This window comes from Dissoconium aciculare, assembly GCF_010015565.1.
Source record: "Dissoconium aciculare CBS 342.82 unplaced genomic scaffold K489scaffold_3, whole genome shotgun sequence".
NCBI classification, from domain to species: Eukaryota; Fungi; Ascomycota; class Dothideomycetes; order Mycosphaerellales; family Dissoconiaceae; genus Dissoconium; species Dissoconium aciculare.
In genome coordinates this window covers 1,872,058-1,894,259 of record NW_022984953.1, presented here as the reverse complement: position 1 = coordinate 1,894,259, position 22,202 = coordinate 1,872,058, and the positions used below count along the sequence as shown (strand labels likewise).

The window sequence follows — 22,202 nt, the reverse complement described above, 5'->3', positions numbered from 1 at the left end:
GACTTTCACACGCCACACGTGAAGTCGCGTCACACTTGAATTGCTTAATTAAGTTAGCTTGGCAACTCGCGGCAGATAGCAGCGTAGACCGCGTCCTCCGAGATAATCGAGCTCTCCACAATATTGCTCGTTATTGAAGAGGCCATCCTTGAGTACGTAAGGAAGAAAGGATGTCAACGCCGACATCTTCACACCCTCACGGCTCTGCAATGGCCTCCAAAAAGACTGCAAACCATGTCACAACACCCTCGCACCTTGGGCTTTCGTCGCCGGCTCCGCGCAACATGACATCACCCGCCGCAAACCGTCGAGATCTTGGTGGAAAGATGCCGGGTGGTGCTGGAGTTGGTGGGCAAGCTTCTAAGACGATTGGCGCATCACCAATGGTTCGGACCCTCAGTCAAACTGGTGCAGGGTCGTCGCCGACTACGCTCATGGCAGGCATTGGGACCCCACTGGCAGGGCTGGGCCTCGATCTTGCAGGACCAACGTCCGGCGGGACTCCAGGACATATGAGTATACCTACGCCTTTGCTGGGCGCTGCCAGTGCCGCCATGCTGCCGAGCCTGAGTGGGTTCAGTGGCTTAGACGTGCCCATGAGCGGGCTTCGGAAGCGAAATGAGGACGAAGAGCGGCGGCTCAAGTTGAGGAAAGTGTTGCAAACGATAGGAAAAGCAAAGAGCCGAGTCAGTGAGGAGAGTATAGCGCGAGTTTCGCGACGATTAGGCCTGCAGAACGACATCGATGCGGAAAAACTCAGCGCTGATGAGAAAGAGAGAAAGGTTGGCAATCGCACAATAGGAATTGCGGGAAAATCCATTCTGATTGATATCGAGCTGAAGAACCACGTTGCTGGCAATGTTGCGGTCATGTTCAGTGGTGAAGGGAAGACTCTGGAAGAAGAGGGAACAGCAGCAGGCAGAATTCTCCGGGAGGATCTGGCTCCCAAGGACGGTGTTCTTCTACAGACACCCTTGGACTCCTTCGCCTCTCATCTGAGCCATGTAGCAAGACTAGACAGATTGTCGGATGGTGTCAACTGTTTTGAGGCCATGAGCGGATTATATTCTAGTCTTAGACGCCTATACGATGCCGAGACAACAGTAACCAGGGATGCCCTGCCGGCTCAGGGGCTACACCCGAGCGCCGCTTTCTCAGATGATGAACGTACCGAATCAGAAGTCGCTCGCAAGCGAAGCGGGAGGCCGACGATGCATGAGCGAGGTAAGATCGGGCTGGCAATCGAGTATTGGGCAGCACCATTGCGTGCTTCGCACATAATCCAGGACCCTTCAGCAATGGACACCGATGACAAGAGAAGCGGCGACGTTTCCGCCAATGCCGAGGCTGGCGTACACGCTCTCCGTATTGACATTGCAAGCTCCTCTACAAGCCTGTGCCCGCCCATCAGGATATCAGATGGCTGGCTTCCCGAAGTCTTCACAATTCCACCAGCAGACTCCCTGCAAGGCCTGCCCTGGCAGGAACCGCCGCCGACCTACACGTCAAAGGCAGATGCAGGCCTCGAAGTAGATAGCATGGCTATCGAAAGTGAAAGCAAGCTGCCGGACCTCCATTTCACAGCGAGACTAGACCCGCCGATCATAGTTCCGATGTCTACCGCGAACAATATCTTCGCATTACTTGGCGTGACAAATTCAAGCTTTGGATTTACCTCATATCAGGCGATGTTACTTGATAGCCCGACTGAGGAAGGTGTAGTACCCGAGATCTCGGCCATGCGAACAGTCACCACGATGCGAGAAGGCCAAGTAGTTGACGAAGCACATCGATATACACTGAATGTCCACAAGTCAGACTATGGCTGCCGCCTCGAGGAACTTCCATTTTCGCACCCCAGACAGCTGATTGAGCTACTACCGACGCTTCGACAATGGTCGTATTTTGGGTCCTTGCTACGGGGCGCCTTCGCTAGCAACACCTCGGCATCGAGCAAGTCAAGCAACCTGGCCACCCCAGATTCTGCCGTGACCACCGCAAAATTGTCACTTGAAGATGCTTCCAAATCCTTCGTCAAACACGAAGAGCAGGCAACGGTCTTCAGTGTTGACATTGAAATGACGACATCTCCCCAACCGTCTCTCTGTTTGACGTTCATAGACAGAGAATCTCGAAAATTGCGGAGCATAGACGTACAGGTATTGCCCAACGCAGAAGTGGTGATCGTACCTTCGACGCATGCCGAGGACCCTCTCACGACCGCGACCGCCAAAGAAGAGGCCGAGGGACAGGATACTACAAAAAAGGCAAGAGCGCTCGAGATTTGTGGTGATGTTTGCGTATGGCTGGAATGGCTGCAGAGGAAGGAGGTGAACCCGACATAAGCAATCAGCTTGCGCAGGAAGCCGTCATTGTTTTCACGATTGAGATGTATCGCTCCAGCCTGGACCCTATACTGTTGCTATTGGAAATTTTCGAGCTCAGATCCACAAGAATGACCTCGTCGTACGGGCTGAGCACTGCCAGTCTCGCACTACAAAGCGTCCTCAGTACTTATTTCTTGTGGCACCTGGAAGCAATACGAGAAATCGACCGCAACAATAGCGTGATAACAACTCAACTGCTCCTCTGGTCCTTCGTCCTCTCGATCATTGCCATACAAATGAGCATCTGCCGTTCCCGCGGGCGGCCTAAGCTCCTCTTCCTTCTCGGCGATTTGGTCAAATTAATTGTTATTACGCTCTACCTTCTGCTATGGTCGATGACAGTGGAGGATGCTCGCCGAGAGTACATGGAACGCTTCAAGAATTTCCCTACGCCTTTGACAAGCGGACAGCTGGAGATCACATTGGAGACGCCATATCCTAGCTCTTGGAGTTTCTACTGGATGCTTCTGTTGTGGTATGTTGCAAGTGTGGTGCAGTAGGCACTCATGTCGAAGGATCGTGGTGGCTGATACGAGTGGTCTGATAGTCAACCTTTCTTACTACCACCAGTGCTCCACTTCGTACATTTCATCTCAACGGGAGTGCCATCCTTCGCAAAGGACAAGCGAACCAACTGATGTCCACGTTTGTGAGGCATGCGTCTATGTGAATGAAACGTTGGAATTTTTCGGGGAATTTCTGTGTTAAACTACAGAAACGGCCTTGAATTTATGAAGCGCAGGACCTTCATGGTTTCATCATTCTTATTCGACCCGCATGCGATGTTCTCCTTCTACAATCAACAGTAACGCTTGTTTGATCTAAGCTGTCAGCATGAGATTTGGCGAGGAGCTGTGGGATTGCATCGTCATTATAATTGCTCTACCATAATATCAAGGCTAAGTTTTGATTGATTACAACAGTGTTTTCCGTAATGCGCCGTGGCCCTTGTGACTGATTCGTCACGTCCTCAAATCTTCACCTCGTTGGGCACACCAACCTCTAAAATGTCTACGCCCTTATCAATCTCGCTCTTACTCGGCATCGCACCGCGTGCCATGAGCTCAGCAGCTTGTGTCATGTAAGGATCCTGTAACCACGTTAGTAAAGACCACTTGCGAAACGAGGCCCAGGTAGATACTTACTTTCATCATGCTTGCAACAGCAACGATTTCCTCACCCTTGGCATAGTACGCAACAAAACTCTGCTTGCCTTCGCTTACATCGGTGTTGCCGTGAATGATGACCTCATCGAAGCCTTCCGGCGTGTGTCCACAGTAGCGCAATTGAGAGCCAAGAGCAGACCAGAAGACAGGGATGAATGGCTTCGGCTTGGAGTCCGGCTTGTTGATCGTCTGGGCAACGCTGCGTCCAGCGTTCTGAGCGACGTTCCAGTGCTCGATTCGAACGGGCTTGCCATTTCCGCCAGGGCCGTGGTAAGGGTAGGTTGCAATATCACCAATGGCAAACACGTCTTTCAAGCCCTTGACCGCGAATGATTCGTCGACGGCAAAAGATCCGTCTTTTTCGAGTTTCACTGCATCATTGTCCTTAGCGTAATCGGTGGCGGGCCTGACACCGACACCCAGAACAACAAGATCGGCTTCGAGGAGGGTGCCATCTTTCAGAAGGACGCCGCCAATCTTTCCGGAGTCCTTGCTTGAAGGCTCGCCCTTCTCGACGGAGGCATCCATATAGAACTTGACGCCATTTTTCTCAAGAATAGCACGGAATACAGCACCAAGCTCCGTACCCATCACCTTCTCCATCGGCTCCTTCTCCATACCGATGATAGAGACTTGGTGTTTCTTGCCCGCGAGAGCGTTGCCAACCTCCATACCGATGAATCCAGTGCCAACAACAACAATCTTCTTGCCACCGTCCTCGCCAGCTGCGCCAAGGATGTCCTTGACATGTTGAACAGTTCTGAGAGGGAACACACTCTTCAAGTCGCCCTTGAGTCCATCAAGAGGCAGAGAGCGTGGTGTACCTCCAGTGGCGAGGATGAGTTTGTTGTATGAATAGTCCCTGTTGTCCTCGGTCTTGACCTTTCGGCTGTTGAAGTCTATTGATGAGACAGTGCCATTGATGAGTTGCACATCACCTTCTTTGTAGTATTCTGATGATCTCAGCTCGATCTTTGATGCATCCGCGATCAAGGCCTTGGAGAGCTTAGTTCGGTCAATTGGTGGGTGTGCTTCATCGCTGATTGATGTGATTTTTCCACTGTATCCGCCGGCACGGAGTGCATCGATGGCACCAACGGCACCGGATCCACTGCCGACGACGAGAACCTGGTCCTCGCTCTTGGCTTGGCATTTGATGCTCAGGTTACGTCTGTTGGCCTTGATGGCGGCCTCCTCGCCCTTGATGTAGACCGCACCATCTCGCTCGATAATCTCAAACTTTTGAAGCGGGTCGATTGCAGGCGCATCCTCGATGTCGCCAGTCTTCACATTGAAACAAGCTCCGTGCCACGGGCATGTGAGCCGACCGCTGGCAGTCAGGACACCCTTTGCCAATGGTGCTCCGTAATGAGTACATTTCGCACTCAATGCATGAATGACATTGTCGTGCTTGGCAAGCAAGACCTTTCCTTCCTCTATGCCTTCGACCGCGGCCTCTTGCGTCTGTCCGTTCTTGAGGTTGACGCTGGTGAGGCCCTTGAGCTTGAACTCGGTAGTCATGACTGTGAAGGATGTGGAAAAACTTCTGGACGACCTTTCAGCAAAAAGTGTGTTACGTGCAAACAATGAAGACGCGACAGCTCGTGAGAAAGGCATGTACGAGAGCCCAGAGCTGTTCCGAAGAGCAACTCGTCATCTATATGTAGTGAACCTGCCTGGAACTTACGTACTACATGCAAGAACGCCGTAGCTTACCGGACGTGATAGGACAAAGAGCGTAATCGACCTAGCTTTGATTGGCGAAATCATCAATGTCGTCACTACAATGACCAGGCTTATGTGCCGCTATCGATAATATTCAGGGCTAACAAACCATTAAATCTCGAAGCTTTTTGCTCAACGCGTCGTTAACGCGTCATGTCATGTCATGTCATGTTCATCGTTGATATACAATACCGCAATGTCACCATGCATATTCGGCAGGCATCAAATGTGTCCCAAATCTGGTTGATTCGGACTAAAAACGAATCCTCGATCGACGATGTCAAAGGCATGGTGCGCTGCTCCGACATAACGTGGTTAGCATAGTGCTTTGCAGTGGGGTCCTTTCTGTTGCCTGAGATCTCCACAGCATTGTGAGATTGGCATAGCGCGGGCCTACCACTTCTCTCTTCTCCTTCAGTCGACGATATCGCTTTCTTTGTCAAATGTCAACCAGTCTCCGATCCACGGCAGCAGTAGTACTGCGGTGGCGCTTTGACATTCACCCACAGAGCACAAATCACCGAGACGACTTCGGCCGCCCATGTCATTTGCGGAGATCACGATATCTACAATAATGTACACTCAGCTCAACTAACATGCTGTACTTCCGAAGCAATTTGATAATTTGCCATAGATCAGGCTCATCCCAGAGTTCTCATCTGTGAACCCGAGGGTGGTACGAAAACAAGTCTGGCAGAACTTCTTGAGGCCTCTTTGTTTCGGAGTCGGCCATGTATTTCGGATGCCTCCAGCAGCGAGAAGTACCAGAAAGCAATCGGCCATGCCAGCTCTATCAGGCAGCTTGCGATCCCAGCATGGAACTGTGCTAACTTTGCCGCAACGGCTCAAACGGTCGCCTTTTTAATACAGGGAGGCGGCCCGGTATTTGTATGCTTGGACGACCCTGAAGTATGGAGTGGTTCGGATCGGAGTCGAAGTCAACAAGCCCATGGATGAAGTCGGACGGGCGATCACTACCTGATTGAAGACGAACACGTAGATCTGAGCCAACGATGATGGTGAGAGATTGAAATGGCAATGATGCCCTGTCACACGTGCCTGTATGCCTGCACGAGGACTTTTGAGGGGCAGCATGTGGGAAGAGATAAATATGGTAGCTTGACATATAGATAGTGTTTAATAAGTCCCAAGTCCTGCTCAACTCGAGATGGTGCGAGGTTCAAGGTGGCCTCCCCAGAGGCTGCACGTAATTTGGCCGATCGTTCAACGACTGCTCCCGCCAGCCAAAGGCTCATGATTATGACGGACAACGAAAACTGTAGGCGAAGCTTCATCTCGCTTCTGCGTTTACAAAACATTGTATGCGGGTGGTTACGTGTGATGTTCAGCCATCGCGTCGCTTGCACAAAGCCTGCTCCATCTACTACACACACGAGACTGCTCATGTGCAATTCGAAAGCATGAATCCGTCAGCGGATTGCGAAAGGAGTATCTGTACTCGTAAGACCACTACCACACATGAGTGCCTACCTATATTCGATAATAATTTGCTGTTGCCATGCGAAACATGCGTGTGTGAATTGTACAGTGTGTGACCTTTCCAGCCTAGATTGTGTGCATAGAAATATGGTACGGTGTTCTGTTCGTAGATGCGATTGAGCTTCGGCATGCTGCGCCTCCCCAGAATTTCGTCACCGCGTTCAGAGCTTATATCTATGCCTAATAAAGGAGCCCGTATACATACGTGGACGGGATTAACTTACAAACCCAAGATTTCCTGCCATTCACGCAAAGCCTAGCTCAAGCGAAAACCTTGGTCCTGCAAGATGTCAGAACTACAACCGCCTCGTATTCAGACGGAAGATGCAGGTGCACACGAGCTCTCAGGTAGGGAATCATACTTACACTACTCTCGGCCTACGTTAATCACATGTTCTGTAGAGTCCTCCGACGAGCACTTCTCTTCCGCATCAGAGGGCGGGGAGCCTGAACGATTGAGCAGCGACAATGCACCGTCATCACCCATCCCGATCACCAGAGTGGAGCGTGTCGACGATACTGCCGCACATGGAGAAGTCCCGGGGACCCCTGCATACAAGATGCGAACGCAGGATGCAGTACCTGACGAAATTGAGATAATCCCCGAGCACCAGCGCTCCCGTAGCGCAACCCTGAGCAGAAGCCGCGCAGCCTCAACTCTCAGCGCCACGAGTCGCCCACAAACACCAGGTGGATCACCTGTCCCACGGACAGTAGTGGAAAAGGTCGACAACATGCCAAGACACGGTGAAGTCGAAGGCACACTAGCTCATGAGAAAAGGTTGGCGGATGCGGTTCCGGACGAAGTGAGGACAGTCGGCGATGTGCCGAGCCCGAATGGTAGGTGAGTCGTGTTGGGGACGGCGTAACCTGAGCACCAGCTAAGAGAACATAGCAAAATAGTAGAACAAGGCCCAGAAGAGCGGCAGGCGTGGTTCCGATCAATGTGGGATAATGAAAATGTTGCTGAAGATACACAACTGGAGACTACCGATGAAAATCACGACTTTGGTGACGATTTTGACGACTTTGCGGAGGAAGGAGGTGACGATGACTTTGGCGACTTTGATGAAGCAGACGAAACAACGAATGTGCAGCCTGTCGCAGAGGCGCCTCCCTTACCACAAACAGCACCAAGCGTGCTCGATACACTCGTAAGCATGATTCCCCATGCAGGTGTCTGCAATCACATTATCCTCAATTTTCACTTGTCTGACCGTAACATAGCCTCCTTTGAGTCCCGACTCTGATTTTGCAAAACCAACTTCGAACGAGGCCCTGGAGGCCTACCTTGACGCCATATTCCCAAATTCGAGTTCCGAGCGTGCTCGTGTGGCATCGCCAGAATCTTCGAACAACTCAGCTTTCCTGTCCGAGCGTTCACTTTCTCTCTGGCAACAGCTTGTACAACCTCCACCAATGCAACCACCGAATTGGACACGCAGTAGAATTCGACGACTCTTCTTAGTATCTCTCGGAGTTCCCGTCGATCTCGACGAGATCCTCCCGCCTTCAAAGCAGAAGCGCCTTATCTTACCCAACATTACTATTAATAACACACCGACATCTGCAAGTGCACTAGACAGGATACGAAACACGGATACGAACGATTCGTCCACCTCACTTGATTCGAAGACGGGCGCGCCCAAGCGGAGCAAGAGGACGGGTCCCTCGAGAGGTCCTTCAGCTCCGCCAGACTTCGATGCAAATCGTGCAGCTTTGATCTGTGGAACCACAGACGAAGCTATGAGCGGGTTCGAAGATGCGGAATTGAAGGACCATACGTTCACGCTTGAGATACTCAACCAGAAGGCCAGCACAGTCCTCGAATACTGGCTTCAACGAAGGGATGAAGCTGTAAAGGAGAAGGAGGCCCTGGAAGGCGTTATTGAGAATCTTGTAGGCTTTGTGAAAGGTCGTCGCAACAAGTAATGAGGCGGAAGCGGACGGTACAATTACAGTGCATCTGATTGTGCATTTCCTCTTCGCTCGCTGCAATCTCACCACGATACCAACGCATGTTACACAGCTCGGGCTGCCATTAATCATGATCATAAATTGAACGAGTGACAGCAAGTGTGATTGGTTGAGCAATCTTGGGATGGCCAAAGCCGAGACCGCCGTTTGAAATTCAGGGTCTTCGCTACAAGTGGGAAGGAATCGAGCACGGAGGCGGGGTGCTTCTTGAATCCGTTAGACGAACTCTTCGATGGCCCTGTTGCCCATGGGTGACAAGTGTCATACCGCATAGTCGATTCGTTTCAAGATGCATGTAATCTCAAGAACCAATGACTTCCATGCTCCAGGGGTGAATGGTTCGAACGATAAGGCTGTCGTGGATTTTCCATAGTGGGAACTGCCTTTGGTCACAAAAGCACGAAGGTGGGGTGAAATTGGGCAAGCACCACCCAAGGTCACGTGGATTTGTTTTTTACCGCTCCAGCTGGGGGTGACGAAATAGAGGGATGATCTACGACGTTCAGAGGAGGAGTATGAACGGGCTGCGCCATCCTTCCCGACCTCACAGTGCCAGAGCCACTTTACGCACCAATTCAACCTTCTTCCTTTTCATCGTCCGTGTGCTACATCGACAACAACGCCCTTTACCCACCACATCCCTTCCATTCGTCGCCTCACCTCTCACGCCTCTGAGCCCTCAATAAACTACCTCTACCTAGGTGAGTGGGGCTTCATATCCTTCCGCGACTCTGTGGAGCTTTTCAGGGTCCGACCTGAAGAGGCTGTCGTTGTGGCAATCCGGCCAATTCTATGGCGATCATGGCCGTAGCTGTATCAAGAAAGAGGTGCGAAAGCAGAACTTGATCGCGCGAAGCTGGTAAACAATCCGATCGGAGCGAGATTGGATCAGGCCCAGCCCCTGGCGCTTGTCGCTGCCAGAGATGAAAAGAGGAGGAATATTTCTTTTGCTCAAGGATAATCTATACGCCAGCGCTCTACCTCAGAATGTTGTGTCCCTGATCATCTGGGTCTGCGTCTTGATCGTGGCTACCAGACTACAACGATTTCTGTCACATAAATCGCAAATCTTTGTTGTTGAACAAAGTCCAATTGCTGATATCTCAAGTTACAGACACAATCTCACCAACAGCCAAAATGGGTTACGAAGACTCCGTCTACCTCGCGAAGCTTGCCGAGCAGGCTGAGCGCTACGAGGGTGAGATGTTACTGCACAACCACTGGTAACGCAGCAGCTGACAATAGGACAGAGATGGTTGAGAACATGAAGAACGTCGCTTCTGCAGACCAGGAACTCTCCGTTGAGGAGCGGAATTTGCTCTCAGTTGCCTACAAGAATGTCATCGGTGCTCGCCGTGCCTCTTGGCGCATTGTCACCTCCATCGAACAGAAAGAGGAGAGCAAGGGCAACGAGCAGCAAGTCACTCTTATCAAGGAGTACCGCCAGAAGATCGAGGCCGAGCTTGCCAAGATCTGCGAAGACATCCTCGAGGTCCTCGACAAGCACTTGATTCCTTCCGCTCAGAGCGGCGAGTCCAAGGTGTTCTACCACAAGATGTGCGTCACATATCAACCGTCCCGTTCGGGAAAGGTGTGCGGTACTGATTCAATTTGACAATAGGAAGGGAGACTACCACCGTTACCTCGCCGAGTTCGCGATGGGCGACAAGCGCACTGCATCCGCCGACAAGTCCCTCGAGGCATATCAGGCCGCCACTGAGGTCGCCAGCACTGAGCTTGCGCCTACTCACCCCATCCGTCTCGGACTTGCCCTGAACTTCTCTGTCTTCTACTACGAGATCTTGAACTCCCCCGACAAGGCCTGCCAGATGGCAAAGACCTCTTTCGATGAGGCCATTGCTGGTCAGTAGCCACCATTGTCGCTTTGATTCGGAATGCGTGACTGACCACATGATAGAGCTCGACACACTTTCTGAGGAGAGCTACAAGGACTCCACTCTCATCATGCAATTGCTTCGTGACAACTTGGTGAGAAAAGAAGATCGAGATGCATGCAGAGAAGGTCCCACTAACCGTGACATTTCCTAGACTCTCTGGACCTCTTCCGAGGCCGAGCCATCAGGCGAGCCCGCTGCTGCTGAGCCCGAGGCCAAGGAGGCCGAGCCTGCTGCCGCTGCTGCTGAGGAGACCAAGGCATAGATGACACCACGAGACGGAGATGGTTTATGAATGAAGCTACACGTTGGAGCGAGACAGTCTCTCAGCTCCACATAAGAAGATGAGTGCCACTCGGCAGAGTAGCGACAAAGATATGCAAAGACGGGTATTTCACCCTCATGCTTTCCCACCCTCAGCCTCACCCCGCTGCAATAGATACGTTCTATCCAGTGGAAACTCAATCGCTGTGACTTCGCAGCACATGAATACTATTCTGCGCTTGACAATGGAAAGTTTCGTTGTTTCCACGCCTTGAGCGCGCTCCAATTGTGTGCCTACAAGGCCGATGATAGAGTTCACCACATGTCAATATGCTATTACCTTTCACCACAAAAAATCTGCATCAAACATTCACTGCTTAGACCAAAATCCGATCTCGAAAGGCACGCAAGGCACGACTCATTAGTTATATTGCTTAACCCCTCGTGACGATCCAGGGCTGACACGCGACAATCGCCCTCGCATAATGATCGCCGCAGGTGTTGCAGTATTTTCATGTGATGAGAAGAACACACGCAGCCGCGCCCTCAACCCAGTCTGATCCCCTGGAGCGAGCGGTCACTGCAGATGCATGTTGTTTCCAGACCGTGTTCTGTATAGTCGCAATTGCTGTGTGTCCGTTCCAAGCTCTGTCTCAACTCGGATAATTTCCAATAGTGCTGTATGACGACGGCCGAACAAGCGGCCTGGTCTCGATGTATCGGAGTATTCGGAGAAAATCTCGCGGATGTCACTATCCGCATTCCCCCCACCGGTTCGAGCTTCCTACGATTGTGAAAGGTCTTTCCTCTCCCTCCCAAGTATTGACAAGTGCTCAAGTGGGTCTGGCTGCTGCTGCCAGACAACCCGAGCGATATCAGAAGCTGGCAGTGATAGACGCTATCAAAGCAATGTATCATCTTGATTGGTCCGCTTGCGCCCGCCGGCCGTTTTTTGCTTGCGACATGATGTATGCACCGGGCCTGTTACGGCGAGCAAGTCCCGTCGTCTCCGGTTCTCACGTTGTCGCAAACCGCACACGTAGATGTTTTGTGGGTCGTATGTTATCCAATGTGTACAGTTTTGTTTCGTGCCTATCTATGAAGGAGTGGCCGTGTGTAGCCGATCTGGATCGTCATGTATTTGTTGTACGGGCGGCGGAGGGAAACGGGCGTGCGTGCGTAAGCCAGCGCATGCTGTTACTGTAGAAGCACCAGCGCGAGTAATCGCACAGCACAACACATCACAGTCCAGCACTGCACAGCACATGCAATACTCACGTACCCATCTCTCTCGACTTTCCCCATTGCGCCGCCTTCGCCGCCGCCTACCCACACACCTCCACAGCACACACAAGCATTCGCTCTCTCACACATCGTAGAGAGCCTTGTACCTACCCACCATACCTACCACCCACCATCTTGACTTTTACTCGTCTGCCTGCTTTTTGTCGTCTCTTGCTCTTTACATCCATCATCCATCTTCTTATCACGTCGTTTTCGCGCGCGCGCAAGGCCTGTCTTTCGTGCTTTCCGTCCTAGTCGTCTCATCTCGTCTGCTGGCGCACTCGGTTCTTGCTTTTTGCTAGATTGACCTGGTGAGTTTATATTCGCTTCGCGCTTTTCGTCACCTCGCAATGTGAGGGTCATGATTTTCCCCGCCGGCACGATTACCACCACGATTACCACCACGACTACTCTCGCGATCGCCATCGCCTGCTTAATTGCGCAGCTCCGGTGTGCGATGCGACCAATCGCAGCTGGAAGGTACGACATGGCTCAATCGCATTGCTACTTTTGCGCGTGGCCGAATCTGTCGCGCCAACGCGACAATGGCACTCCGTGAGGTAGCTTGCGGGCACCACAATCGAACGACCACGTTCAATCGATGAAGTCACACGTACCGCAGCATTATGGAGTTGGGGAATGCTCTCGCGAAAGTCGTTGCTGTGGTCGATCCGCTTCAAGACTTGGCGACTAAGCACAGTTTGCGGTCAACTTTCATGAATGCTATAAGAGTGCACCATACAACCGCATTGAGCTCATAGAGTGCCTTCCAGCGATGTGATCCGATCGCGCCACTTTGTAATTTCACTTTACAATGTGGCACCAACCAGATCGCCGACTTGAGCCAAGTCGAGCGACATCTCATGACCTGTTGCATTGTCGATCTCACAATCGAAAGACCAACACGCTGATTGTTCTCCTGAAGTTTTGCAGCAGTTCTAACGACGGCCATACAACCTAGTCTATCAGCGAAAAGCACTCTTTAGCAGCCAGCAACTGCAAACTTCGATTTTCGCGACAACCTTCCTGGTCGATTCCATTCCTGCAAGAAGTCAGATCTCGCATTCGGATCGGATTATTTGGCCTACGCGTCATTCGTCTCGATCACATCGCTCGCACTCTACGTGTCACGAGGAAACGGCCCTTTGAGTATCCTTATTGTCTCTCAGGTGGGTTCGAAAACCAGCCAAGCGCATCTGGCGCACGACAGCTGTGCCGCAGATCGGTTGTGCTGATAAGTTTCCAGCGCAATTCTATTTTCAGTCGTGATCTCGACGATCTCCATACTTGTATCCCGAATTCGCTTGCACAATTTACAGCAGCATCATGAGTTTTCAGCCAAACTTTGAGGGTGGTGCTCAGCAGCAGCAAGGAAAAGATGAGCAAAACGCCTTCGGTGGTGCGCCCGCCGGCCTCCAGCAGCCCAACCCTATGAACCAGCAGATGGATCCCTCTCAGCAGCAGGGGCCATTCCCTGGCGCTCCTCAAGGCGGCGCTCCTGGACCAGGAGGCCCTCAGGCGGGCGGCGACCAAAAGACCACCCTTTGGTAAGCACTGAGCCCAGATCAAAGTAAAATGCGCTTGCGCTGATGATTTTAGGATGGGTGAGCTCGAGCCCTGGATCGATGAGAACTTTGTGCGCAGTGTATGGTTCAACTTGGGATATCAAGTCAATGTGAAGATGATCAGGGACAAATTCTCTGGGTAAGCAACCCCACTACGAAGGCTCCATGCCAAGGACTGCTACTAATGACAAAAAGAAGCAATGCTGGATATTGTTTCGTCGATTTTGAAAGCTCGGAGCGTGCTGCAGCTGCTCTGGGCCTTAACGGCCAGGTCATTCCCAACTCTAACCGCCAATTCAAATTGAACTGGGCATCTGGTGGCGGTCTGGCTGATCGTAGCCGCGACGATCGAGGACCGGAATTCTCCATCTTCGTGGGCGACCTGGGTCCAGAGGTCAACGAATATGTTTTGATGTCGCTGTTTCAAGGCAAGTATGGCTCATGCAAATCTGCAAAGATCATGTCCGATCCCATAAGCGGCATGTCTCGCGGATATGGATTTGTTCGCTTCGCAAGCGAAGACGATCAACAGAAAGCACTTCACGAGATGCAGGGTGTCTACTGTGGCAACCGTCCCATGCGCATCTCTACTGCAACCCCCAAGAACAAGAATGCCGCTGGCCCTGGCGGCCCTGGCGGCCCCATGGGTGGCATGCAAGGCCCAGGAGGCGGCCCTGGTATGGGCGTTTACGGCATGGGTGCTCCCCAAAACGTGAACTACTACACTGGCCAGCCTCAGCCGATGAACCAATTCACTGATCCTAACAACACCACCGTCTTCGTGGGAGGTCTTTCGGGCTACGTCACTGAAGACGAGCTGCGCTCTTTCTTCCAGGGCTTCGGTGAGATCACCTACGTGAAGATTCCACCAGGGAAGGGTTGCGGATTTGTACAGTTCGTCCAGCGCCACGCTGCCGAGATGGCCATCAACCAAATGCAGGGCTATCCTATTGGTAACTCGCGAGTGCGACTCAGCTGGGGACGTTCCCAGAACAACTCTGGCCCGGCTGGAACACCCTACCGCCCAGCGCCTCCGCCTCCGGTGTACCCATCGATGGGCTCGATGGGCTCGATGGGCATGCCGCCGCAACACCCCTATGGCAACTTTGCACCCATGAATGTACGTCGAACATGAGAGGACTTACTTCTTTGACAACCTTTCGCTAACCACTGCTTCAGTAAATGCATTTATGTCTCCATGCTTTGAGATTGCACTTTAGCGGGAGTTGGTATCATATCACGACGACAACGAAGCAGAAGGAGAAGAGGAGTTCCTCTTTGTTGAATCATGCAAGCGAACAGGGCGTCTTGCGTTAGTGCTCACAACTGCCTCGCCCAATGATTGTGCTACTTGTTACCTCTCATCTCTTCCCCGACATTATTTCTTCTGTCAGATGTCTTTGCGTCACTCAAGCTGGGAACAGCAGACCCTCTCATATTCCCCTGCTTTGGACTGTTCCTCGATTGATATTCCTTTGAGCATGCATATGTACCAGATGATTCAATCGATTGGCTTGGCCCTTACAAGTTCTCCTGCTCATCGACCCTTACATTTTGCCAGACTTGGTCTATAATTCTGTTTTTCCAGAGCCTCCCCTCCACTTCCTGACGCCACCTGGGCACAATTGGGCTGCGACAGCTGAAGACTTCTCATTGGTGATTGACTGCCTAGCATTAATAAAGCAAACAGCTTTACCATCTCAACCACGAGACTCACCCTCAACTTGCTGCATGTCACATGATTGAACCCATGAGCGTGGCCTTTTGCGCTCTTGCACGTGAGGTATGTTCCTTCGAACGGAGATGGACCCAATCGTTTCACTTCCCGACGGCTTTGTCAGCTTCCAAGGTTAATTTCACCAGTATCACAGTTTCATGTTCAGCACTAGCTCCCGTTCCTTCCTTGCATTCACCAGCAACCTTGGAAGTGACGCATTCCAAGGTTCCGGCTGATATTATGGAGTAATGGCGTCTGCATGTGTCACAATCGATGTTGGTCTGCGGCAGGTGCAAGGTCGCTTATAACACACCTCCAGGGCACGCAATTGCGCCTGCCCAGGTGGCCTTCATTGACGGCGTGGATGGGTCAAATACCGATCATGGTGCGACTGCTCTGCTAGAATCGCGACCTGAGTAGCGGTTGCTTCCGGCTCATCACTTCCACCTTGGCCAATATCCGTCACGCTGCTCTGTAGAGCAACGCCCGTCCCATACCTCTGGAGGATCGAAACGACCCATATTGTAATGCTTCCTTAGCATCCGCACGGCCTTCGATATCACCAACGATCCATTTCTCATCCAACACGTCCTCAACGAAGTAGTTTTCGCAAAATTGCTAGGCACTGCACCATTGTACCACCACAATCTCCGACGCGTTGTCTCAACTCTAACATCATTCCACTTGCGCCCAATATGCGCTACGAAGACTGGGATGTATTGCTCTTTCCAGGCGGGATTGGAGGTCACGTACCTCTCAAGGAGTTCAAGACGGCATGCTACTCTGCACAATACAAGGTCAACTCGAATGGGAATGTCCAGGGACAAGGTATGGGATTTTCAACGGCGAGTAGTTTGGCGAAGGGAAGCTCGCTGACATCGTACCTTCTTGCAGTTAAGATTGCACCCTTGATGACTTGCTTCGTCCCCAGTCTGGAGCCTGGCGCGCCATTCCAGATATCAATACATGTTTGGAACAAGAAAGAGTTCACTTTACCTCCTCCTTCGGACTGTATCGGTTGTCCACAAGCATGGCAGATTGTGATCATCGTGGACGGCGCCATTGTGTGGTACACTTCTTCATGAATTGCTGCATCTGCGACGCGAGCTAACTACGAGTGCAGTGACGAAGTATACTCAAACGATATCACTTGGCCACATGTTTGTTCCAATGCGACTTTACTTGGCCCGCTTGCGGACGGTGTCGACCAGCCTCTCAGATTTCCGAAATTTTACCCATCAGTCATGTCTCAACAAGGTTGGGACGCGAATGACGAAGTCGGTCGCATCAAGGTCAAGATATCGGAAGGATACGTGACAAGCCAAGCTGGAACTGCCGAATTCATCAAAATGCTTGATCATGCTCACTTCAACTTTCAAGCAGTACCCCTTGGTGAGGTCCTGTGGAAACGACTTCATGACTACCATAGAATACTGATCAGGTCCAGATGTGCTACAGCGAGTCGGAATTGCATGGCCAAACGAAGCGTTGGTCAGAACTATGGCGCTCAACTCTTCTGGCCTTCCAACAAATCATTCGGGCCATCTACGTGGATTGAGTAACGATACGACATCTGCCTATTCTTCTCCGATGATGCTCGGAATTCCAGTGCCGCCGCCTTCTACACCGAGCTTTCCCGGCGGCTTGAATCCTTCTCTGCCTTTCCTGCAAGCTTCGACTCTGTGGACTGACCCCGGCGTGCGTTCATCCTCAGTGCATTCAAACGTTCCCTTCCCCACTCTACCTGCGGTGGAACCTGGCAGCTTTCAAATGGCAACGGAGCCATGGAAAAGTGGGAACCATTTGCCTCACCAGAAAGTCGAATTTCGTATACCGAGCGACCAGTTGCAGAAGTTGCTGGCAGCCCTCGATCGGCGAGCAGTACAAAAGACAGAGGAAGATACTCAATCCATGCCTCCGCCACCTCTGCCTTCCAACTCATCGGCGTTGGAAGATGTCGGAAAGGTAGACAACGAGCTGCCGTCAATGAAACGAGAGACTACTCAAGACTCCCTCACAGCTGCTGCAGCCATTGGTCGACGAGGTGAATCGCACTCGAATGTTTCAGATATCAGCATGCATACAGAATGCATTGGCTTCCCGGCATGCACAACTGAAGGCATCGACGGAAGCATCATTCATTCGACTCGCTGTTCGCCCGCGGATATGATCCGCGGCAGGAAAGAGGCCAGCAAGGATTCAATTGGTAGGTAGCTGCTGGATCAAATAATGGCGCAGACTAACGTTGATTCCAACTTAGGTCGAGACTTCCTATCCAGCATTCTGAACTCCTCGAACCAGCAGAATACTGATCCGGCTGATCCACTGACGGCCGTTGACTCTCCAAGGGCGCTGCAAAGCGCCGAAAGCCTTTTCAAGCTTTCAGAGGCCCACTCATCGAGTTCCGAAGTCGGACGCCCACTCGCTTTGTTCGGTATTGCAAGCGAGAGCAAGACCAAAAAGCGTACCCGTCCACCAAAGGGAAATCCACCTGCTGATGGCGTCTCTTGGAAGACCGAAACGGACAAAGGAGAACCTTTACACAAGGTGAGTAGGTCTTATGAGTCTGACAAGGAAAACATCCCAGAAGACAACGATCTCGGAGAAGTCGTAATGGTGGAATTTTAACGCAGCCGTCGTCGTTGGGATTAGGTCCAACTGCTTGCTTTTCGAGCACTACTATCACATATTCTTAACAGGATTATTTATGCTGACTTCACGCACCCACACAAGCCTTCACGGAAGCGAGCACGGGCGGTGAAAAAGACGACAGGAGACAAAGCGGAGTGAAGGCACGCGAGTTCTGGATGTGCTCATGTAGAAGGGCGACAGGGCTAGATGTGTCTCATATCACAGTCACGGCGATGACTGACGACAAATTAGCACCGTCATTGGTCGGCGCGATCGTTCTCGTTACAAAATGTCTCTTCTGCGATACTTTTGGTGCTGTAGCTAGCTTCCAGCTCGATACGGATGATAATCCTGGCCCTGATCCAAATCCAGTCCGATTCATGTCCATTTTATCATGATTTTCACTGAGCGTGAATGCCATCCGAGTGAGCCGCTCTTGTGCCTGATACTGGGATACCTATTGATTGTAGAAAATTAGCATCATATTCGCCATGCGGGTCGTAGAGCCATGAAGTGTGTGCCAACACAAGTGTTTAAACGTGCAGGATTTGCTCGCCTGCTGTGTCAAGAGAGTGAAATGGAAGCAACACTTACCCAGTGCCTGTGCCGCTAGCTTGGTCTCGTCACCAATCGCTTCACTCTCCCTGCCCGCCTCGAAGATCTTATCGAATTCATACTCTCCCCATCGGATATCCGGGTTCAAACCCGCAAACTTCCATACTCCTTCGACCTTCTTATAGTAATGCGTGTTTGCGCTGTGCGCATGTCCCTTGATCAGGACCTTCGTCAACGACGCATCGGTGTATCGCTGGTGCGGCACGCGGAGCTGATGGTATCCAATGATCTCGTCGTCGCTGACCCGCTCCCATTTGGTACCGCCGATGAAGTGCTGCGTGCGCAGCAAAGGGTCACCGAGAACCAGGGGGTCTGAAGCCATGGCGAGGAAGTCTGCTGCCGGCATCGCCTCCCAGATCTTGTTCAGAAATGACCTGTAGTCAACTCGCAGGGTTGGAGCAATGCATTTGCTTAGTCGGGTCCAGTCTTTGCTGTCGTAGCTGTCTGCCCATTCGTACACGGCGGCCATACAACCTTGCATGTCTGTGAGAGTAGGGAGCTTGGTCAGTTTTGTGCTTGGATCGCTCATTGGGAAAACTTGTTTCATTGCAGAGGCTGTAAAGGTCATGAAGGGTCTCAAAGGTTCTTCTAACTCTCGAGCTCGTCCTTCGTCTCTTCTGACCTGTGCATGAGTCCGTCAGAACTTACCTTCGAGGCTGATGGGCTTGACCGGTTCCAGCTGCATATGCTTGCTGAATGTGTTGAGTTCGGAGCGCGCCATTGTATCTTCAAAGTTTCTCCTGCTCAGTCAAATGATAAAATTGATCGTGAATTCGATTGCAGTTGTGAACTGAAATGGTTTTGGTTAATGTATTTGGATTTCGCAGTATCTGAAGATGATAAAACAGATTCGTGCTCGGGAGGGACAATCGGAATCTATATATTCGCGCGTGAATTCAATTCTCATCCCCGACGACAACGTCAGATCTCTCTTATTTGGTACTCGATACCAAAAATAAGTATCATCCCTTGAGATCAGGTCTTCACGGCCACTGAAAGTCGTCTTGTGTGCTTTGACTCCAGGTCCGGCCGGGGAAGAGGGGTGCCGAAGGCATTGATACACGGGTGAGCTGCTTTGTGACGAATGGGCTAGATCTGCTTGTGCTTGAACTTGCGCATCTTACAAGAAAAACGATGGTTCGCGGATGCATGGCGACCTTGGATCACCGTCTGATCACATGTGAAGAGCACGAGGTCGAGGTCGAGACGCGATGGGAGACTTTTCAACACTTTAACATCTGAGCCCCCAGCTCCGAACTCTGTGGGCCGGCCAACGCGTTTACAGCCAGCGGACGGTCTCTTCCAGGTTCGGCAACCCGTAGCACAAAATCATGACTAAGCCTGAAACCTTGCCCTATTCGGCAATCTTCACCAAACAGTCGCCTAAACAAACTTTTGGCGTGTGGTGGGAACAGTGACGACAACCGACGCGTGCGCAACTTGACAATATCCAGCATTCCAAGGTTGCTCGTCGTTCGAAAAGTCTTCCTATGTTGCGATGGTCTAAACCACTCGTTCGATCTACATACTAAGTCATAGCATTCATCATGGACCACGAAAGCCTGCGCACAGCATCGACGTATCTCAATAATCTCTTGCTCGCACGTGGCCTGCTCCGCAATGTCGAGCCTATCGACTTTGTCAAGCCGTCGAAAGAAAGTCGCGCACAAATCATCAACCTCGTACACGACTTAATTCTTCGTGACGATCGCGCCAAAGATGAGCGAGAAAAGATCGCCGAGACCATTCGGAATCTACGCACAGAAAACGCAGCCAAGACGGCCCAGATTGAGCGACTCACGACCAAAGCCGAGGAGCATTCTCGTACGGCAGTGCAGGCTCAGGCAGGAGAGCGCACTGCCCAGACAGAGCTGAAAAAGGTGGAGAAGGCTATGAAAGCGTTGCAGGACCAGACAGCGAAATTGAAGACTACCCTTGCTCAGGTCAAGACACAATGCACCAACGATGTCCGCAAGCGTGACCTAGAGCTCGGTCGGCTCAAAACACATTTACAAGGTCAGCAGCGAGGTAACAAGATTGGTCTGGCTGCACCGACCATGCACATTCGACAGTCGAGCGACAAAAAGTCGAATGGCGATGCAGCTGCGCGGGACATTCGCGATGCCGAATACAGCTTGAAGCAAGAGACAACCGAGTTCTTGACCCAGCTGGGCCAGAGTCTGAGCGATGAGAATGATGGGCTCATCAACATTGTTCGTAGCTCCCTCGAAACGCTCAAGGACCTTCTGGGATTACAATCGGAGCAACACCCTGACAGCGCAATTGGCAGCCTGGGTAGTGAGCAAGGGACAGGCACGGTCCCTAAAGGCAAAAGTGATACTGCCGTCGTACATGCACTGCCAGCATCGCATGAGAAGCTCGCGAGCGACATGAACTCAACACTGTCGCATCTCAAGAACCTCCTCACCAACCCAAATTTCGTTTCTGTGGAAGAAGTCGAGATTCGCGAGGATGAGATCGGTAGACTCCGGACAGGGTGGGAGAGGATGGAACAACGCTGGAAAGACGTTATTCACATGATGGAAGGTTGGCGTAAGCGCATGGACACTGGCGAGACAATCAACATGGATGATCTTAGAAGGGGCATGGGTCTAGTATCGCCAGATCGGGATCGCCACGATGCGCTTCTACCGGTACAGGAGCAGAGTTTCATGGACAGTGAACTCAGTGAGATTCAGATGCCGGATGTCAGCGAGGTGCACGAATCCAGTCTCATTGCACCAGCACCGCCGGTACACAAGCAGCCGCTTGTGAATCACCCAAAGCGGAAACGCGACGCGTTGGAACCACCTGAATCGTTCAATCTTCGACCTACATCGAGAAGTCGATCTGAGAAGACATCGGCTCGTGCAGTTGAGGCAGCCCCAGCTGCGCCAACTTTTGAGGATGACGATGGCGAAGAGAGCGAGGAACTTGAGATCCCTCAACTGAGCATCGAAGAGAAACTCAACGTGGCACAAGTCGAAGCTGAGAAGGCTGTACGAGAGAAGAGCTCTTCGTCCACGACCGCGCGGGAAAGCAAGATTGCTCGCTCAACCCGGGCTCTCAGTGGGACGGAAAGTGGGCGGCACGAGGGACATGGTGTCATTCGCGAAACGAGCGCCGACGAGGTGCTTGGGAGGGACAAGCCGGCCCCGAGTGCCATTAGCCCCATGGCGAAACGAACTAAGATCCGTGGCCGACCGAGGAATAGGAAGAGCACGCTGAGCCCCGATGAGCTGGCGGCTTTGATTGGTGCGGATGATGCATAACGAATACCAAGTGTGAAGGTCGAGTGCCTCCTCGACGACTTCTATGATTTTTGTTTTTGGTGATGACAAACACTTCGCTTTCCTGTTCATTTGTTGAGACAGACACATAATTTCAAAATTCCCACCTGATCATTACGGAAGCAATCATTCGATGAACAGTGGCCTATTTGTAAGACAAAGGTATCCCAACATCGAAAGTCTCGT

The 22,202-nt window shown here is 51.7% G+C and overlaps 9 protein-coding genes across 9 annotated transcripts; 7 read left to right on the top strand and 2 right to left on the bottom strand.

Annotated features, from left to right (window-relative positions):
- Window positions 1–170: 170 nt before the first annotated feature.
- On the top strand, window positions 171–2,345 carry K489DRAFT_408151 (uncharacterized protein; the record flags this gene model as incomplete). The annotated part of the gene is made up of 1 exon (XM_033607444.1): window positions 171–2,345. One exon carries the CDS (start codon window positions 171–173, stop codon window positions 2,343–2,345), a length of 2,175 nt encoding a protein of 724 aa, XP_033462536.1.
- Window positions 2,346–3,357: 1,012 nt separating this feature from the next.
- K489DRAFT_408150 (uncharacterized protein) lies at window positions 3,358–5,074 on the bottom strand (the record flags this gene model as incomplete). The annotated part of the gene is made up of 2 exons (XM_033607443.1): window positions 3,358–3,477; window positions 3,533–5,074. The coding sequence occupies 2 exons, from the start codon at window positions 5,072–5,074 to the stop codon at window positions 3,358–3,360; spliced, it is 1,662 nt and encodes a 553-aa protein (XP_033462535.1).
- A 1,991-nt stretch (window positions 5,075–7,065) lies between these two features.
- K489DRAFT_408149 (uncharacterized protein) lies at window positions 7,066–8,710 on the top strand (the record flags this gene model as incomplete). Its single annotated transcript, XM_033607442.1, has 4 exons — window positions 7,066–7,126; window positions 7,181–7,622; window positions 7,674–7,932; window positions 8,006–8,710. 4 exons carry the CDS (start codon window positions 7,066–7,068, stop codon window positions 8,708–8,710), a joined length of 1,467 nt encoding a protein of 488 aa, XP_033462534.1.
- A 709-nt stretch (window positions 8,711–9,419) lies between these two features.
- On the top strand, window positions 9,420–11,324 carry K489DRAFT_378042 (putative 14-3-3 family protein ArtA). Its single transcript, XM_033604302.1, has 6 exons — window positions 9,420–9,456; window positions 9,870–9,953; window positions 10,006–10,312; window positions 10,377–10,618; window positions 10,674–10,744; window positions 10,805–11,324. The coding sequence occupies exons 2-6, from the start codon at window positions 9,893–9,895 to the stop codon at window positions 10,913–10,915; spliced, it is 792 nt and encodes a 263-aa protein (XP_033462533.1). The 5' UTR covers window positions 9,420–9,456; window positions 9,870–9,892; the 3' UTR covers window positions 10,916–11,324.
- On the top strand, window positions 11,320–12,173 carry K489DRAFT_159283 (uncharacterized protein). The gene has a single exon (XM_033599285.1). It carries the CDS (start codon window positions 11,629–11,631, stop codon window positions 12,118–12,120), a length of 492 nt encoding a protein of 163 aa, XP_033462532.1. The 5' UTR covers window positions 11,320–11,628; the 3' UTR covers window positions 12,121–12,173.
- A 1,351-nt stretch (window positions 12,174–13,524) lies between these two features.
- Window positions 13,525–14,898, top strand: K489DRAFT_314549 (RNA-binding domain-containing protein; the record flags this gene model as incomplete). The annotated part of the gene is made up of 3 exons (XM_033601020.1): window positions 13,525–13,745; window positions 13,798–13,902; window positions 13,959–14,898. 3 exons carry the CDS (start codon window positions 13,525–13,527, stop codon window positions 14,896–14,898), a joined length of 1,266 nt encoding a protein of 421 aa, XP_033462531.1.
- Window positions 14,899–16,175: 1,277 nt separating this feature from the next.
- On the top strand, window positions 16,176–18,108 carry K489DRAFT_408146 (uncharacterized protein; the record flags this gene model as incomplete). Its single annotated transcript, XM_033607441.1, has 5 exons — window positions 16,176–16,308; window positions 16,375–16,549; window positions 16,604–16,872; window positions 16,928–17,686; window positions 17,741–18,108. 5 exons carry the CDS (start codon window positions 16,176–16,178, stop codon window positions 18,106–18,108), a joined length of 1,704 nt encoding a protein of 567 aa, XP_033462530.1.
- Window positions 18,109–18,512: 404 nt separating this feature from the next.
- Window positions 18,513–19,207, bottom strand: K489DRAFT_387430 (Scytalone dehydratase; the record flags this gene model as incomplete). Its single annotated transcript, XM_033606325.1, has 2 exons — window positions 18,513–18,568; window positions 18,706–19,207. The coding sequence occupies 2 exons, from the start codon at window positions 19,205–19,207 to the stop codon at window positions 18,513–18,515; spliced, it is 558 nt and encodes a 185-aa protein (XP_033462529.1).
- Window positions 19,208–20,139: 932 nt separating this feature from the next.
- Window positions 20,140–22,152, top strand: K489DRAFT_378036 (uncharacterized protein). Its single transcript, XM_033604301.1, has one exon. It carries the CDS (start codon window positions 20,274–20,276, stop codon window positions 21,996–21,998), a length of 1,725 nt encoding a protein of 574 aa, XP_033462528.1. The 5' UTR covers window positions 20,140–20,273; the 3' UTR covers window positions 21,999–22,152.
- Window positions 22,153–22,202: the final 50 nt, after the last annotated feature.

Excerpts from the sequence above, each read along its gene's own strand:
- K489DRAFT_378042 (XM_033604302.1), top strand. The coding sequence starts at position 9,893 with ATGGGTTACGAAGACTCCGTCTACCTCGCGAAGCTTGCCGAGCAGGCT. Across the intron at positions 10,313-10,376 it reads AAGGTGTTCTACCACAAGAT|GAAGGGAGACTACCACCGTT; the intron begins GTGCGTCACATA and ends ATTTGACAATAG. Across the intron at positions 10,745-10,804 it reads AATTGCTTCGTGACAACTTG|ACTCTCTGGACCTCTTCCGA; the intron begins GTGAGAAAAGAA and ends GACATTTCCTAG.
- K489DRAFT_159283 (XM_033599285.1), top strand. The coding sequence starts at position 11,629 with ATGTATCGGAGTATTCGGAGAAAATCTCGCGGATGTCACTATCCGCAT.
- K489DRAFT_378036 (XM_033604301.1), top strand. The coding sequence starts at position 20,274 with ATGGACCACGAAAGCCTGCGCACAGCATCGACGTATCTCAATAATCTC.